Source organism: Pristiophorus japonicus, chromosome 17, assembly GCF_044704955.1.
Source record: "Pristiophorus japonicus isolate sPriJap1 chromosome 17, sPriJap1.hap1, whole genome shotgun sequence".
In the NCBI taxonomy this organism is placed as follows: domain Eukaryota; kingdom Metazoa; phylum Chordata; class Chondrichthyes; family Pristiophoridae; genus Pristiophorus; species Pristiophorus japonicus.
Genome location: NC_091993.1, coordinates 7,114,251 through 7,133,570, shown reverse-complemented (window position 1 = coordinate 7,133,570; position 19,320 = coordinate 7,114,251). Strand labels below are relative to the sequence as shown.

The following is a 19,320-nucleotide window of genomic DNA, read 5'->3' as shown; positions in this document are numbered from 1 at the left end:
TGCTAATTTTAAAGAAAAACTTCACCTGCAAGAGAAGGTACCTTATAACTGATTTTGTTAAAAAAAATATATCCAGGCAACTCTCTTATCCGGGTCCCTCGGGGATTGGGCTATGCCGGGTAAATAATTTCTCCGTTAGAGCGATTAGCATTATAAAGATAAAACCTGATGCCTTCCTGGACCAAAAGGACTCCGAACGCACCGGCCCGATGCCTTCCCGGCCGAAATTTTAAATCCCGTTACAATGGTTTCCCGTTGGATCCGTGTGCGGATAATCGAGAGTTGCCTGTAGGTTTAAAACCCGCTGTCTGACCTCGCCTTGCTTCTTGGACGCAGTTTCTGGGAGCTCAGCCATTATCTGTGAGATGTTTGGCAGCCCGATGCAATCAGGAAAGATACATATTTGATTTACTATGTTCACTGGCTGCACTTTAGAGAGAAGTAACCCAATTCGGCAGTCCATTGACTCGGTGGAAGGTTAGCAACGTAACGTTACAGTCAGGTACCTTGGGGGAGAAATTGCCCCGATTGGGGGGGTACTTCCCGTGCCAGGCGCGGCAGCCCCGTACTGGCCGCTGGATTGGCCTTACCGCCCCTCAGAGGAAGTGAAGCGCTATCTCGTGTGCTCCGCTTCCTGTAAGGGCGGTGCGCTGTGCACGGCCTCTGATGGCCTCCACTAGGCCACCAGGGCAGCGTGGTACGGGAGCTGCAGCCCGGCACCCAAAACAGAGGGCCGGGACCACGCTGGAGCGCAAGTATTGGAGCTGACCGGAGAGTCGGCTAAACTGCCAAGACTACGGCGCGGGATGCTGGCGCCCTCCCCTTTACCTTGCACCCCATGAGTGGATGTCGACCCGCAAGGCTGGCGTTGACACCAGCTCGCACCAGCCTCCGGGGGGAGGGGCCGCGGGGAAATATCTGCCGTGGGGCAGAAAGGGGTTGAAGCACGGTGCTAAGGGGGTCGCCACGCACGGTGGTGATGTCATCGCCGGTTGCGCGGCGGCCTGGGGCGCGGCGTTGCCGTGACCGCACTTCTGCTAACTCTCGGGAGCCAGTAGCACAAAAAAGGGCAATTTCGACCCTCGTTGTTTCAGGTCCAGTTCTGTTAGTTCTAGCCGAGAAAATGCAATATTTTGACGGAGTGTCTATTGACGCCACTGTGTCAGTCGATGAGTTGGAGATGGGCCGGGACTGGCAGCAAAACCATGTTTCTTGGAGCAAACAAAGTCAATTTGCAGTTTATTCCAGAAGAGACTGCATCAGTGTCTCCCGATAAAAGCAGGGTGATTTCTCCAGGAAAGTGCAGTGAGAGGAGGCTAATCACCTACAGATTATGTAACCTCAATCCCAGTCACTTCGAGCGGTCTCCAGGCATGATTCTCGGGGGAATTACTCAATGATCTCCATTCTGGAGTGTCACTACATGCACCCAACGACTCATTTGGTATTTAAGCTCAAGCCAGTCTGATCAAACATAGCCGGGAGGAAACACTTGGTGATCCGAAAGACCGCAAATAATTAAATTAGACGAGAAAAGGAGTCACAAATGTAATAAAATTAAATTGAAGAATGTATCTTTTAATAAGCATTTGTTTTGATCAATTTCAGGAAATGGTTTTGTTAACCCACGTGCTTCACCAGGCCTGCTGTGCTCCACCAGAGGGAACGGGTTGGGCAAAGTAATGCCCACAAAGTCTCCGCCCCCTCCTGGTGGAAATATCGGAATGAACAATCGCAAGCCAGACCTTCGTGTGGTAATTCCACCAACCAGCAAGGGCATGATGCCACCTCTGGTGAGTCCATTACAACACACTGCAATGAGGATTACGTTATCAGTAGATGCATAACTCTGTTTAGTTCTGTTACTTTGGAAATGATAAGCAGTGTGCCTGACAGAAAATAGTGGGTGCACTGTATCTGTGGTTACGCTGCTCCTGGGAAGGATTGTGCTGGGCCAAAAATGACCTGTCATAGAATATTTTTAATATTAACAAAGCAAATGCATTGCGAACACCCTCTGAATATTTCGTGATACAACAAAAGCTTACGTTTACATAGTATCTTTCACCTTTCACACAACAACATGCCCCAAAGCAATTCTTGGGGAGGGTGGCTATTACTAAGCAGGAATATGGGAAGGTGGCATGAAAAACATGTTCAAAGATGAAGGCTTATGAAGATAGATGGATTTAAGAAGAGAAGCGAGCTGAGGGGACGGGATGGTGAAGCCTCTGCCAATAATGGTAAAGCTGAGCAGTTCTGAAAATGCACAACATTACACGCTGGGATGTACGCGTGGAGCAGGTTGCCCAGGTAGGGTGGAGAAAAGCCCTAGAAAAACAATGAGAATAATAACTAGGATTTTTGAAGTAATTTCAGTAGGGGCTAAAGAGCCAGTGTAGATTAGCATCATCATCATAGGCAGTCCCTCGGAAAAAAAAAAATGAGTCCTTAGGTGGCTGAACAGTCCAATGCGAGAACCACAGTCCCTGTAGATTAGCAACAACAGAAGTGGTAGCTGTGCAAGGTCCCCTGAAAGATGAGGTGCAGGTCTGAGGTGGAGTTGGGGACACCAGTGAGGAGAATGTTCGAGTAATTGAGTTTCAGCGGCACTGGGGGGGGTGAGGTCAGGACATGGACAGGGTCATGTTCCTGAGGTGGAAGTAAGCAGTCTTGGCAACGTATTGGACGTGGGGTTGAATAGAACACACTCAGATTCACACTCAGCAAGTGGCTGGCGAGGGAAGTGGAATCTGTGCCTGAGGCAGAGAGCGGCAGCCAAACCAACAGCCTTCCATCTTGAAGTTGAACTAATGCAAGTTCTGGCTCCTGTAGGATTTGATGTCGGCCAGCAGGCAAGGGTGACCGCCATCGAATCAAGGGTGAAACAGAAAGGGAGAGTTGGTGTCATTGACATACTTGTGGAGGTTGTTTGAAAAGGATGTCACTGTTGGAATGGGAGGAGGGGGGAGGCAGAGGATGACTGACTGTGTGGATAAGGGAGGAGAAGTTATTGAAGAAAGTCAACTGACTACATTGGGAAAGATGACATTGAAAGCAAGAATTGGCAGCACCGTGGGTGCCACGAGAATCTAAAACATTTACCCAACATCAATGCCATTGTTTCCTTTCAATATACTCATTAACCAGTTTAAAAATTGAAGCAACAGAATAAACATTTTGAATTTAATCTATATCTTGTATTGATTGACTACCAATTATGAGCAGTCTCGGGATCATTTTCACTTCTAGTAACAGAGTATGTTTATTTTGTATCTGCTTTCTGCAGTCAGAGGAGGATGAGTTGGATATGGTAAGTCTGATCTCACCTTGGAGAAATGTGTGTGCTTATAATAGGTCTTGAAAGAGGCTTGAACTAATGCTCATTTTCAGAAGATAATAGTTTTGTATTATCGACTCGTATTGCATGGTTTTTGTGTTGATGGTGGGAATTACTTTCCACTTAAAGGGGAAGGACAATCCAATGTGTGGGACTCCAGTGTCTCATGCCCTTGCATTTTAGCCATTTAAAGAAAATATTTCTGCGCCTACTTTTGAAGTAACTGCTAATTTTAAAATAGCATCAAATCTTGAAATCATAGCTCTTGCTACTCCCTTCTGTTCTTTCTCCCAGCAGCCAGACTCAAAGCACATAAGAGCTCCTACAATAACTGCCATCTTGTCCTACTCATTTCCCAATTAACTCTCATTAACTTGACCGAGATATAAATTTATAGAAAGGTTTGATTTTTGTCCAGAGTTTATGGTGCATCCTGCTTTGATATGATTTATTGAAACCCTTCTACCTCATTAACATAAGTCTATTATTAACATCACTAAGTTGTATCCCTTGAGCGTCCCAACATTTTAGTTTGAATCAAGGATCTAATTCGTGCCACGCAAACATTAGCTGTGGACTCCGTTAAAAGTGCCTGGATTTGTTCCTCGATATTGGTCCAAATATTGTCAACCACTAAATAACTCCATACCCACCATTAGTCGTTATTAGTCGTCAACAAGTTCTATAATGATAGGCCGCTGAAAGCTTTCCTTTTGTTCCACAGAGATTAATTGATGAGAGCGTAATACTTTGCATTAAAATGGATGTAGTATTATGAACTACAACCATTTCATGCTGCATAACAATTTGTTATATTTAATTCTTTCTGCATGCTTTTAGGATGTTTGTGATTCTTAATCTAAAAATATTTGGTTTAGAAATTCACTGAGCTAATGCAAGCTGCAACAGAAAAGCATGTGTTTAATAACAACCATCTTTTTATACAGTTTCAACCTCTCTTATTTCCGGGACTCCCTTATCCGGGACCACCCCTCGTCCGGCACCATTCCCGGCCGCTCCAACATGAACAAATTTGTAACGAGATAATGTATAGCGCCCTGTAGCTAGGAGGTATCTGGAGCTGTATTGAGAGAGAGAGAGAGAGGGTCGTTGAAAGAACGACATGTTAAAACTCCACATGGCTGTCTGAGATCTCCCAAATAAAGAGTTAAGTTGAACTAAGAATGTTCAAGAGACTATAAAATACAAAATTGAAGTCCTTCCTCGCTTCCGACTCCCGCCTGACCCCGAAAACCATCCCCCCCCCCCCCCCACCACGATCTCTCTCTCTCGCACTCCCAACCCCAAGCCATCCAGTCTCCATATCCCCTTGCTCCATACCTATACCGTCCAATTTAACGTGACCTCCCCTGGTCCAGAAAAATCCCTTATCCGGCACAGGCCAGGTCCCAAGGGTGCCGGATAAGACAGGTTCAACCTGTATAATTTTGTCTTACCATTGGTATTTTATTTTAACATAATTTGTTGTAAAAATGTCTTTCTTTCTTCAACCAATGCATGTAAGTAATAAGGCTTTCCTACCATTTGCTACTGTTTGAAGAAGGCCCTTGTCTTCTAATCTGGTTAGATTATCTTCCTTTCCATTCGCCCCCTCACCCCTTGCTCCCCTCCCTTTTGGTACTTTGCCCCCTGTAGCCGTTATTCATGGGCGAGACTTGACGGTAGGGATTGCTCTGTAGTGATCAGGAGGAAGAGAGCTGCAGCAGCACTGAGGCCAGTTATAGAACCCCTATTACTGTGCAGCTGACTCCACACAAACTGGCCATTGCATTGGGAGCTGGTACGCACCAGTTACTCTAAGCAAGCAATTGGAACAGCTGAGTACACATTGCTTAAAGTGCTAGTGCTGATTCTTCTCGATGGCTACAACTCCTAATTGAATGACGCGATTCCGTGTTGCCAGTGCTGGGCACTTGCCTCAGTTATATTGCATGGTGCACTCCACAGCACCCTGCCAGCACACAAACAACTGTACACGTGCAAACTTGGCTATGTGTCATGGATTGAAAATTACAGTAGATCTCCTGTTTTTAAAAAAAAAGGAGGCCACTCATTCCATCATATCTTTGTTGGCTCGCTGTGAGAGCAATCCAGAACTATTCCCACCGTTTATTCACTATTCTCCACTATTCCCCAAATATTTATCCAATTTCGGGGTTGCCACCAGTACTGTAAAGTAAATTCAGCAATGGACAGGCAAGTGACGCGCGGACACAATGGGCTGAATGGCCTCCTGTGCTGTAAATTTCTGTGACGCCATTAAAGATGCTCTGCAATTGACAGGAGGAAAGCAGAGGAGAGATCTGCTCCCCTCGACCCTCCTTCTGCACACCAATCCACCTGGTGGCCTGACACACAACTGGTAAAATCAACAAGTGGGACAAGTGAGTTCCAGGCTCAAACTCCCAGCAGCTTTCTGTTTGAGAGTTCAATACTCATCCTGTTTGAATTCCTGTTAAACTGCATTGTAAACGTGAGCAGAATTGGAGTGGGTCCCGTTTAATTCTTCCACACTAGAAGAAACAGAAAGTGGTGAACTCATTAAAAGATTAAGGTCCCAGTTATTCCCCTGTGCATGCAATTTTCAACTTGATAGCACAAACCTCCAGTACATCCCATTTTGGACAATGAATAATCCCCAATCCTGCATTTTCATTCATTATAAACCTGGGGCCAGTTTTGGTTATTAAAGCAAGTTCTGTATTGTACAAACTATAAAATGGGGCTCCTTGCTTTTGTGATGAATCTAGCCATCCCTGTGAACTAAGCAGATAAATGACATTTCGTTGGGAAACCTATATCACAGTTTTTTTTTAAATATAGAGAATGAAAATATATATTTTTAAATAACTCAATCTTTTATTTGTAGAATGTACAGAGGATAAACAGTTCACAGTCAACACAGCCTCTTGCCACTCCAGTAGTGTCCGTTACTACTCCAAGTCTACCACCGCATGGTCTGTTGTACTCGACATACAACACTGGTAACCGAATAATATTCATTCAAGTGCATTATTGTCTGTGCTGAAGTAAAGTTATTAGAAAATTGTTCCTTTCCTTATCCAATTTGTAAAAATGAATATAAAGCAACATTGCTTGAATTCTGTGACCAGTTTGCAGCCAGGTTATAGGATGGAAGGTGCTTGGTTATGCTGCCTGTTGGTCCCGTACCTAACGGTGTGGAACTGAGCCAATCAGCCGATGAAGATATCAAGAGGTCAATAACCAGGGGCATAGATTTAAAGCGATTGGTAGAAGGATTAGAGGGGAGCTGAGGATAACATTTTTCACCCAGAGGGTGGTGGGGGTCTGGAACTCACTGCCTGAAAGCGTGGTAAAGGCAAAAACCCTCATCTCTTTCGAAAGTACTTGGATATGCACTGGAAGTGCCGTAACCTACAAGGCTATGGATCAAGAGTTGGAAAGTGGGATTAAGCTCTTTTTCGGCTGGCACAGGCATGATGGGTCAAAAGGTCGTCTTCTGTGCCACAAACTTCTATGGTTCTATGATCAAGGTTTTATCTGGGGCCTGTGCCGACTTTAATTCAAAATGGATTTGCTTAAGTTTCATGTTGACATGTTACCAACAGAATCAAAAGACAAAATTCAGAGACTTAAAATATGCTATACAAACATTGTATTGTACTTTATGAAAATAGTGCAAACATGCTGCCTTACCATTAAGATTAATGCACTTAATTACTGAACAACTGTACTAATGTATTTCTATATGTTGAAGGTGATACATTAAGAACATAAGAAATAGGAGCAGGAGTAGGCCATACAGCCCCTCGAGCCTGCTCCGCCATTTAATACGATCATGGCTGATCCGATCATGGACTCGGGTCCATTTCCCTGCCCGCTCTCCATAACCCATTATTCCCTTATTGTTTAAGAAACTGTCTATTTCTGTCTTAAATTTATTCAATGTCCCAGCGTTCACAGCTCTCTGAGGCAGCGAATTCCACAGATCCACAACCCTCAGAAGAAGTTTCTCCTAATTTCAGTTTTAAATGGGTGGCCCCTTATTCTAAGATCATGCCCTCTAGTTCTAGTCTCCCCCATCAGTGGAAACATCCTCTCTGCATCCACCTTGTCAAGCCCCCTCATAATCTTATACGTTTCGATAAGATCACCTCTCATTCTTCTGAATTCCAATGAACAGAGGCCCAATCTACTCGATCTTCCCTCATAAGTCAACCCCCTCATCTCTGGAATCAACCTAGTGAACCTTCTCTGAACTGCCTCCAAAGCAAGTATATCCTTTCGTAAATATGGAAATCAAAACTGTACGCAGTATTCCAGGTGTGGCCTCACCAATACCCTGTACAACTGTAGCAAGACTTCCCTGCTTTTATACTCCATCCCCTTTGCAATAAAGGCCAAGATTCCATTGGCCATCTTGATCACTTGCTGTACCTGCATACTATCCTTTTTGTGTTTCATGTGCAAGTACCCCCAGGTCTCGCTGTACTGCGGCACTTTGCAATCTTTCTCTATTTAAATAATAACTTGCTCTTTGATTTTTTTTCTGCCAAAGTGCATGACACTTTCCAACATTATACTCCATCTGCCAATTTTTTGTCCACTCACTTAACCTGTTTATGTCCTTTTGCAGATCTTTTGTGTCCTCCTCACACATTGCTTTTCCTCCCATCTTTGTATCATCAGCAAACTTGGCTACGTTACACTCAGTCCCTTCTTCCAAGTCGTTCATCTAGATTGTAAATAGTTGGGGTCCCAGCACTGATCTCTGCGGCACCCCACTGGTTACTGATTGCCAACCCGAGAATGAATCATTTATCCATACTCTACCGTTCATTAAGGGGGTTATTTTGGTGAAAGGGTGAAAACAGGCGTTAAATGGCTGCCTGTGTGAAAGTCTGATTTTTAGCATGCAATTTTGGTCCTAATTGCTGATTACCATAATTTAAACTTGAATGGAGGTGCTAAAACAGATAGTTTGGCACTCGAGTACTGATTCGACACAATTTTAATGGAGCAGTAAATGTGGGCTCTATGTACCCACTTCCACTGAAGGTGTTGAGTGCGCTGGCTGACACACTGACACACAGGATGGCTCAGGGACTGAGTGAGAGGGCAGCACTGGAGGTCCTGGTGGAGGAGGTCCAAAGGAGGAGGGATGTCCTGTACTCGCAGGGGGAAGGAGTCCACCTCGCCCTCCTGTCCCTCTCTCCTGCAATAGCTCCTCCCATTCCTCCCACAGATCAAGGGGGACCCCTAATAAGATGCCCATGACCAAACTCTCCCTTTCTCCTGGTGACTCTTATAAGGTAGAGAGGCACAGCATTTTCTTTTAGGTGACATCCTCAGAGAATTTTCAGAATAAATGTTGATAGTGTTGGTGAGGTCTTGACAGAGTATTCCAGAAAGTCTCCCAATGTGTTTCAAAAGTTCTCCAAGTTGTGAGGAGGACACAAAAAATTTGCAAAGGGATATAGATCAGCTCAGTGAGTGGGCAAAAATTTTGCAGATGGAGTATAATGTGGGAAAATGTGAGGTTATCCACTTTGGCAGAAAAAAATAGAAAGGCAAATTGTAATTTAAATGGAGAAAAATTGCAAAGTGCTGCAGTACAGAGGGTCCTTGTGCATGAAACACAAAAGTTAGTATGCAGGTGCATCAAGTGATCAGGAAGACAAATGGAATGTTGGCCTTTATTGCAAGGAGGATAGAGTATAAAAGCAGAGAAGTCCTGCTACAACTGTACAGGGTATTGGTGAGACCACACCTGGAGTACCGCGTACACTTTTGGTCTCTGTATTTAAGGAAGGATATACCTTTATGTAGTGTTTGAAATCCTCTACAATAACTAGTTTACTCCCAATCAGCTGGTTGCTGATGGGAGAGGGCATTGGGTCAAATGTTTTCCAGCAAAATGGCATGCAGCCTCTTTAATGAGCATTAACAGGCAATTTAAGTGACAGTCGGGCCTTTGACGATCCTCCAGCCAGCTGCTACTCACACCAGCTTCACCCCCCACTCAGCCATGATCATATTGAATGGTGGTGCAGGCTCAAAGGGCCGAATGGCCTACTCCTGCACCTATTTTCTATGTTTACCAATATGGCGTCTTGCACTAAACGTGGACTAAACCGTCACTTCCAACTCAAGGCCCCATCTTGGAGGCACTTTAGCACCTGAAGGAGCCATTGAAAATTGCTCCCTAATCGCTTAGGTGGCTTTGAGCGCCTGATCATTTAGGAGAAATACTTGAATGTTTTTAAGATGATAACACTGTTGGAGGGGGTCAGTGGAAACCCTGTTGCACCTGAAACATCTACAGCAAACATGCTTTCCCAAATCCGTGTTCAGAAAATAGTGATATTACCCAGGTTTCATTTTATTTAACTAAGCTTGAATCTGCTCAGTTACATGACTGAAAATATATAGTAAACAAAAACTCTGCCTGACTCAATTTTGATACAAATCTAGTGCCATAAAATTGGTAAGGAACCAAATTGTTCATGTGGGCCCATAAATACAACAATGGACTCCTGGAAAATTGGGTGAATTGTTTCCAGCTTTTAAATCTGCCAATGATATCTGATGAAGAACAACTTCTTTGCCTGATAAAACCTACCTCTTTGCCCAAGCTTTTGGTCACCGGCGCTAATTTCTACTTGTGTGGCTCGGTGTCAATTTTTTTTTGTCTTCTAACACTCCTGTGAAGCCTCGGGAGGTTTTACTACGTTAAAGGCGCTATATAAATTCGAGTTGTTGTTGATAGACAAAAGAGCTGTCCTTTTTGAGGCACTTCTGTTAATTAACAATTGATGAAGGTTATTTAATGAGTGTGTATTTCACAGAATAAATCTTCATGGAGAGTAAGAAATGAAATGAAGCTTCTGTTCTTCGGTATTCACTGGGGTATTTGCTTTTTAAAAGTGCAGATTTCTGTATATCCAGGAGTAACTGAAAATAAATGTTTCCCTCCATTTCATCTGCAGATTATTCACTAACCAGCGCTGACTTGTCTGCACTATCAGGATTCAACTCACCAGGGACATTGTCATTAGGGCCAGTGTCTGCATGGCAACAGCAGCACCTTGGACCAGCAACCCTCAGCTCACTAATGTAAGTTAGCCATTGCTAATACAGTTTGATAGAAAGCTATCTATTATTAACAGGAATTTAAATCAAAAATGATTGCAAATATTGTTGCTGGAATATCTATGATCTTGGGGTAAGTGCCCCATGCTGTCTGGTCCTGGGCCCATGCCGATCCGGATGGTCCCAGGTTTGAGTCCTGGGCTGTGATGAGTTAGCTGAGCTTAACTAAGCAGAGTTGACAGCATTCCAAGTAGCCTTTGTTCCTGGGTTACAGATGTGAAAAAACCAGCAAGGTTCCTGCTGCTGTCTCCCATCCAGTAACTCTTGGCTTGAATGCCAAGTGTGGACAGTGGGTGGGGACAGGATTAAGCTCAGCTTTGAGGCCTGTTTGAGTCCATGTATAGAGCGTGGCCATTTGTCCAAGGTACTGGAGGGCCACCACAACTCAATAAACCAAAACCCAGGCTCAGTTACTGCTTTCAAGTGAGCAGAGTTAGGGGCAAAAATAATTACTCCTGCTTATGATAAGTCTTAGTTAACCCATGTTTTCCTAAATGGTAACTATAAGTAGGAATACTTTAAAACAAAATTAAAAAAATATATACATATATATAATAAATTATATCAACCTCCTTATACATTTAGGAATTTCCTCCAACCAAGTGGGCAAAGTCACTTTCAGTGACAGTCTCTCTAACTATTCAGACTTCAGCACATTTAGCCTTTCCCCCCAGCTCTGCTGACTCACTCTGAAATAGACCTTTGGGTGCTTCCAAAAGACCGTTTACCTGTTCTGTTCCCACACTAAGGAAAATATTTGGTAGATTTTGAGGGGCAAATTGGGTACCATCTTCAAGACCCAAAGTTGCTGCGGTTTTTGTAACTTTTTTGCTGGATCTTCTGCAGTCTTTGACAGGTTTTTGAAACTGAAATTTATGTGGTGTCCAATCTGTGCCATGCCAGCACTTGGTTTTAAAATATTTTCAAAGCACCACAGATGCTTTCTCGTGTTGGAGACCGACAACTTATTTCTCTGATGCTTTCTGTCTGATCATGATTTCGGCATGACCAGACAGATTTCGGGCCACAGAAAGCCAAAATCCCTGAAATGTAATCCAGGCGTCCAGAATCACCACATTCTGGGAATTCAGTGAGCTACCTGAGCTGTGGCCTACAAACTCATCAGCACCAGCACACCAATACAGGTGCAACGTCCCGAATCCAGAATTCCAAAAACCGGACATTTTGCGCATAGCTGATGGAGTCGTCCGGAATTTATTGTCTGAAAAACGAACATTTTTGAGGCAGAACCTGAAATCTGCCACGGATTCAGCCGAGGATCCGGATTTCAGACAAGAAAATCAAGTCTGAAATCTGTAATCCGTGCCAGACTTTGGATTTTGCCGGATTTCTGACCTCGTTGCTCAAAACCCGGCACGGATTTCGTTGAGGATTCTGGATTTCAGACTATTGATTTTCTTGTCTGAAATCCGGAAAAACCAGAATAGATTTCCTCCCGAGGATTGCAGATTTTGGACGTTGTACCTGTACCAGCAAGTGTCTGGGTGCCTGGGCACAAGAACTAGGGTAACACCCCACCCTGCATTCATTGAATGGACCAGCTCACACCTCACTAATTATTTTGAGAGCAGTGCAGTCATGGTGTGGGCTGACAATTGCCTGAAACACAAAGGACCTTGGTTTCTTGATGTTGCTTTATTACTGGTTGCACCTTACTTGCGCCAGAATTGAACGGACAGATTTCAATACTTTTACAAGGCTCGAGGATCTCTATGTTCGAGGAGCCGATGATCTGCTTCTGGGAGAGGTTGTGTGTCAGCAAAGCTGGGAGAAGGTCAACTGACTTGGTCCAAAAGCTTAAAGGGACAATATTGCTGAGATGCTTCACCTTCCATACCTTCCCCCAGTGGATTGCAGAAATGTCCTATTTGCATGTGGTAAGCAATCTACCATCTTCCTGCCTTGGACCGTCAAAGAGTAACGTGGCTCTAGGTCAAGCTGCTGCGATTCTGTAACTATAGCAAGTGTACGAGTGATAATTAATGCTCCCTTTCAGTGTTTCCTCTCTTCCCCCCTAATGGCGTTTCAGCCAGTTGCTGCCGAGACTGTAAGTTCATGGGGTGTGAAATCTCCAGCAAGGTTCTTCGGCTTTTGCTGCAGCCTGTCTGCACACTTCACCACTGTGATAACTATTGTTTCCTTGTTGAATCTGGCAGCAGGATTCATAACAGCCTGAGGGTCCATTCAAGATTTAACTCCCCTGCACCTGTGACCTGCAGTGGTAACTTGCTGCTCCATATGCCACTGGGCTTCCAGTCATGGCGTGCCTGGCTGTGGGATGCTGAATGATTCACTGCTGGATCCTTTCCAGTTCTTGCTCTGCAGCTAACTATAGCAAAGTAGGGGACAGTGTTATTTCAGTTTCCATAGAGTAAGTTGAAGGAATTTATAAAAGTTGAGCTATTAGTCCTATAGTTTATTTTCCTATTTCAGTGGAGAAGTGCCGAGACAACACTTGGCTAGTGTGCACAGTGGCGTTACTGAAATCAGGAACTCACGGACTGGAGATTTGCAGGAGTTAGACCTCTTGAGTATCATCACTTCATGTTGCAGCATTGCCGAGATATTAAGCATGATTTTGATCGACATTGTGGCCATTAACAAAAAAAAAAGTTTGGATAATGCTAATGGTGTCAGCTGTGGCTCAGTGGGCAGCACTCTCGTCTCTGAATCAGAAGGTTGTGGGTTCAAATCCCATTCCAGGGACTTGAGCACAAAAATCTACGTTGACACTCCAGTGCAGTACTGAGCAAGTGCTGCACTGTCGGAGGTGCCGTGTTTTGGATGAGACATTAAACCGAGGCCCCGTCTGCTCTCTCAAGTAGAGGTAAAAGATCTCATGGCACTATTTCGAAGAAGAGCAGGGGAATTATCCCTGGTATCCTGGCAAATATTTATCTCTCGATCAAAATAACAAAAACAGATTATCTGGTCATTATCACATTGCTGTTTGTGGGAGCTTGCTTGCAAATTAGCTGCCGCACTTCCCACATTACAACAGTGCCTACGCTCCAAAAGTACTTCATTGGCTGGGTAAAGCGCTTTGAGATGTCCGGTGGTCGTGAAAGGCGCAATATAAATCCAAGTCTTTTTATTATCTGCTTTATACGCGAAAGAGTCTTCATGCTCACCTAACCTGTTGTTTCCATTTTCTGCAGAGTTAACAGTCAGTCACTTCAGGGTTCAAACCTTTCAATCAACACCAACCAGAACATCAACATCAAATCGGAGCCCATCTCACCCCCCCGAGACCGGATGACTCCTTCAGGTTTCCCTCAGCAGACCCGACACGACACGGGACGCTCGCCCGTCGATAGCCTGAGCAGCTCCAGCAGCTCGTACGACGGAAGCGATCGCGAGGACCCTCGGGGCGACTTCCATTCGCCCATTGCACTCGCCAGGCCCTCCGCAGATGACCGGGAAAGCCCATCTGTAAAGCGCATGCGGATGGACACATGGGTGACATAAAGCCCTCTTTTGCTGCCGTTTTGTAGTCATCTCTTTTGTTACAAGAGAACTGTCCTTACATATCTAAAACAAGGACATGGAAAATGTGTAAGTTAATCAGGTACTCTACAGTGCAAATTAATTGTATATTTGCAGGTGTCCCACATTTAAATTTTAGTCACTGTCCCAGTCTGGCACTTATTTGTATTAGCTGTTATCTTATACTGGTTTGCAAAAAAATAAATTTATATTCAACCCTACCATGCTTGCAGAAACAAGACAGTTGGTTGTCAATTCTGACAGTGTCCTGTGTGTGTGTATAAAAATGGTGTGGCTAGTTAAACTTTCTGCTTTGTAGCATTGAAGCTGTAGAAAGAAATAAAAAGAGAGCAATACTGTACATAAAATAAATCTATGATCTTGAACCTGGCATGGGTCTCCGTCTCTTGAAGGAGTGTTATAAATTGCACGGTGTAGGGCTGAGGTGAACAGTTCTTTCTGCATGTGCAAAAACGGGTTGTAAAAGTGGCAACGCAATTTATTAAGTACATTGGGAACATGCATTAAGTACCCGCATGAGAAACAAGGAGACTGTTGGTGAAATATAGCATTAAGAGAAACTTAATATATTAAGTTATAATTGGAATTGGGTTAAAGTTCTTTATGTTGATGTCTGAAATCCAAATTTGATTCCAGATCACTTATATATTTTTATTAAAAGAAAACATAATACCCCAACTTATTATTGACTATATAGAACTGTATAATTTTAAACACATTCAGCTATGAAATTATTTATATATGCCAAAGTTGCATGTTGCTGCTCTCTAGATATGGTTTTATCTTGTTACCTTGGCTTAGTTTTTGCTTTTTTAAATGCAGGCTAAACCTTAAAGCCATGAACACTTGCTAACCTATATGTAAAGAGAATTTGAGCCAAATGTTTGTGTACATAGCATCTTAAATATATCACCTTTGGTGTCAGTGTACAATGTATTGTTGTACGTTCACCAGATTAAAGTATATTTTTGTGGATTATCGCCAACTTGACGGGGCAAGATCCTTATGAGTAGAGTATCCACTGGTAATATTTTGTTTAATATGCTGTACTTCCTTGGGTTTTAATTATTATATATGGCATTTGCAGAAAGTAGTAAAGGTTTTATTTTCCTCTATGGCAGTGAATGTGTACAATAATTGTTATTTCTGTGCTGTATGGTAATGCTTTACTATACATATAAAAAGCAGATCCTAAATCCTGATGTTATATTTGTCATGCACAAACTCGAAAGCAAGTTCCTTATATTGTAGACTGCTGTGGATGGAATTTCACTGTTTTATTCAATTACACTTCTGATAAACTGCCTTTTGGTGATAATTCACTGACAGTAGACACTTGTGGTTCATTTTTTTTAAAATACCCGCAAGAGACTAGTGCGGGTGAGAGTAATAAATGCAAAGGTTTTCTTTTATATATTAAAAAAAAAAAGGATTGTTCAGTGGTGAGTGCAATAGGAGATTTGACAATCACAAGGGGAAGGCCTCAGTGCACACTCGTAGAAACAGAGCAATAGAGTAAGGTTTGCACCCCTTGAATGGACTGACCTGATGACTCCCAAGTGAGCCAAGGTTGATTGCACCAAAGGGAACCAAATCTGTTCACGTTCATGGCTAGTCCACACGTTATGTAATTTAGTGATAAAGTATGTATAAAACAAATGAAATGTGAACTACAATTGACCTGCAGTTTGCCGTTTGGTTCTAGTGACATCACTGTCGGAACTGGTCCCTTCATTCTGCCATCTGTTCTCCATCCTAACTCCATCTCCAAAAGTGATGAGAGCTATTTGCAAGGGGATGCCATCATGCGATATAAACTGTTCTGCTAAAGGATAGCCGGTTACTAATGCAAAATGGGAAGTATGGCTTTGGCAACCTTTTAGCTCAATATCCACTAATACAAAATAACGGCGCAAAGTTTGCAATTGAATAGACCTTTTACTTGGTTTATCACAGACTCCATTCCTTTTTTTAGAGTGAAGCACAATAAGTGTGTACACATGACTGGCTATCAAGGTTCATGCCATTAGTATCCGTTCTGCTTAAGCTGCAGTGACAAAAATTGTTTTGTATGACTTGTGTTCTTACAAAATGTACTCATGATATGATCATTACTGCTTTTTGGTTCATTTATTAACAATAAATATGGGCAGAATATTCCTCCTTTGATTTTTATTTGAGATGGGGGGGAAATCTAACCTTTTTTGTTTAGATAACTCTTGTAGATAAGTTGGCCCATTGCTTTGTTTGAGGTATATATTCAATTGATTTTACTCCGTGTTTGTACTATGGATGCACCTCGTTTGGAATGAACACTTAACACACTCAAATCAGTATGATCTTTTTCAGATTTATTTTTTCCCTCCTTGTTTCCATATATTAATTGGCTGAAAATGCATTCAAAGACTGACGAATTAAAGCGAATGCTACTGAGATGACGGTAGAAATTCTAATTTGCTCACTCACTGCTGAACAGACCTCTTTTAAGCTGCAGAGAAACAGCTGAGTTGTATAATCTGCAGAACTGAAAAAAAAATGCTTTATTGAATTATGCATGTATATGAAATTTTCTGTACATTTGGTAAGAAGTTTGCTTCACATTTACTGTGTCTCCTTGTGTGCAAGTTGCCTTATGTGGTGGCATCATTGACCTTTGTTCCCCAATGATAACAAGTGTCCTACATTGTGGGTATTAATGTTGCATAACCGTGTCAGTGGCATGCATGGTTTAACATCGGAACTGTGTTGCTAATAGTTGATACTTTTATGTCTTACATTAAGAAAGCCTCACTAGTTCAATTTAATTATCAATTTAAATACAACCTTGTTCTTCAAATACATCCTTTCCCTTCGCCGTATCAGACCATTTCCCCGTGTGTCTCCTGCCCTTTTGCACTGACACTCAAACCCTTTAGCTGGGAATAAGAAGTAGTTGGAGTGGGGCCTCCTTTTATAAGCCAGTATAATACTGGTTTGTGGATGGTCTTATGGAAGGGGCTCACCTGAATAAAGAAAATATTGCACCTAAATAAACACTTGCACGAGCAGTTGATCATTGCAAAAACAACAGTTTGTGAACGACTGTGGAAAGGCAATGATTGCTGCCGGTTCTATTGCTGATGGCCAGTGTCTTTAAAAAAAAAAAACTATAACATTGAAATGAGCTGGGTACTGCCGCCTTTCTTCATGCCTCAGAATCCTTAAACGTATCATAATAGCACACCACGTCTAACTTCTACGTGGAGGTATTGCAAATAAAGTGCAGCTAGCTCAAAATACAGAGCATTTGAGGTAACTTACCATCTAATTTTTGAGGGGAAAGGAAAGTAGGTTTGGGGTCTACAATCTAAGAAAAGGGGTTTTGCGTTCACAGTAAATTCAGACTACACAGAGCTAGATTTTCTGCCCATTATTCTTAATCCTCTAGGTTTCTGGATACAATTTTTTTTTTGTCCCTTAGCTGAATGATTTATTCTTTGAGATATTTATCCAATGCAAGTATATTACTTGAAAACGCACATGCGCACTCACACACACACACACACACACACACTATTAGAGTCTGAAATTACAACTGTTGGAATCTGTAGATCATTGTTTAACTACCAGCAAAGAAAAATCAGTTGTGACCGATTTTCCGAGGGGAACTGAAAACCTTATACTGTTATAGCTGATCTTTCGAGATGGATTCCACCTGCGGGACAGCAGGAGGTGAAAGCAGCGTGTAATTTAGTGTCTAGATGCATGTGATAAGATGCTTTGTTTCCATATCCCAAACAGTAAAAAGTATATAACTGTTTAGAGAGTTTCTTAATCAGTGACAGGAGCTATGGCAGTTCTTTTGGAAGTATAAAAGTCCAGTAACTCGAGTGCAGCAGCCAGAAGTGACCCACATTGGTCTTTCACTTGAGTGAGAAAATACCTACAATACTCGTGCGTCAGCTATTCTGCATGTTTGTCTAACGCACAGTTCCTGGTAGGAAGAGGACTTTCAATAACACCATGTGTTGTTGCCACCCATTGCATTTTAATTTCGGATTGTCACATTTTCAATTATGTAAAATATCAATACTGTGGGCAGTAAAAGTACTAATCACGCTCAGGGTAAATTTTAAATAAAATTTATTTACCACCTCAAATGCTTCACTGGTGTCATAATCCCATGGACCCAAATTAATAGGAATTTAAGTAGGACATGATAATGTCAGCTACCGAATGTGAAGGAGTAAGTACATGGGAACACCATTACATTAGTCTTGAATTCCTTGATTACTAATCTTCTCGCCCTATTTTTCTTCAAAACGTTTTACAGATCTTAAATGCAAAGATCTAAGGAGATCTTGGAAAGTGGCACAATTCTGTGTAGGATGAGGTTAACCGGGTTTGGAGTAATCACTATATGCAATGCTTATCTGTGGAACGCAGGGGTATATGAAGGTGATGTCCATCTGCACACAAGAGACAGTAAATAAGAACCTCAACTTCCTGTCTCTGGACACTGTTTATGGAAAACTAAACAAAGTATGCAAAGAGAAAGGGAATACAAATGATTTTCTTTTGCACAGACTTCCTACCCTCTGCTGTGCAAGACACTGCTTTGCAAAAATATTTAAAAATGGCTTTTTTAAAAACTGATGTATTTGGTAATTGTTTGTTATTTGTAGAAATCACCGGAGCTGTTCACGGTTTAAACTTTAAGCCTGTTGGCAGCACAAGCTGGACTTTGTTGCCATCATTGAAACAAATATTGATGAGACTTTAAGTTAACCTGCAATTTCCCTGAATGTGTTGTTTTTCTTCATTATACAAAGATAAGTGAACTTTTTATCAGATGATTACAATTATGCTAGAGATTGTTGTAAAAATTTGTACCCTGCACTCACTTAAGTAAAGATATTGGCTTTTACTGTGTAATGAGAGTCCATGTCAGTTATTCAGTGCAAAGTTAAAATCATTGGAATTGGTAATGAATCTAAATTTACATTGTGTTGCATTATAGACAGATGTGGTCATTTAAGGATTAGAATTACATGGGGGATATATCCTGGGATAAATATCTGCTAAATGTCAGAGGTTACGTACATACTTCCAGCAGTGGTCAGTCTCACAACTGAGTCTGATCTTGACTGGCCATGGTGCTTTGTTTTCACAACACACTGTCACAATCATGTCATTTTTGACTGCTCTGGTGTTCTCTCACAAAGAGCATTATAATATTGTAATTGTTGAACTGACTTACAGAAACAAATATATAATAAACGAACTAATGTTAAAAACCAAATCGAGAAACTAGAAGT

At 42.3% G+C, this 19,320-nt stretch overlaps 1 protein-coding gene across 13 annotated transcripts in view; it reads left to right on the top strand.

Moving 5' to 3' along the window:
- The window catches only part of mef2aa (myocyte enhancer factor 2aa), a 247,731-nt gene extending 233,343 nt beyond the window's left edge, over positions 1-14,388 (top strand). For 10 of the 13 annotated variants that reach the window (XM_070858306.1, XM_070858312.1, XM_070858305.1 and 7 more), the window contains 5 exons: positions 1,609-1,793; positions 3,290-3,313; positions 6,231-6,345; positions 10,333-10,459; positions 13,675-14,388. In XM_070858306.1, coding sequence (XP_070714407.1) covers positions 1,609-1,793; positions 3,290-3,313; positions 6,231-6,345; positions 10,333-10,459; positions 13,675-13,984 — 761 coding nt within the window. In that variant the 3' untranslated portion in view covers positions 13,985-14,388. The remainder of the gene's footprint in view (positions 1-1,608; positions 1,794-3,289; positions 3,314-6,230; positions 6,346-10,332; positions 10,460-13,674) is intronic. The other 3 variants (XM_070858314.1, XM_070858316.1, XM_070858315.1) reach the window with 1 other exon arrangement.
- The last annotated feature ends 4,932 nt before the right edge of the window (positions 14,389-19,320 follow it).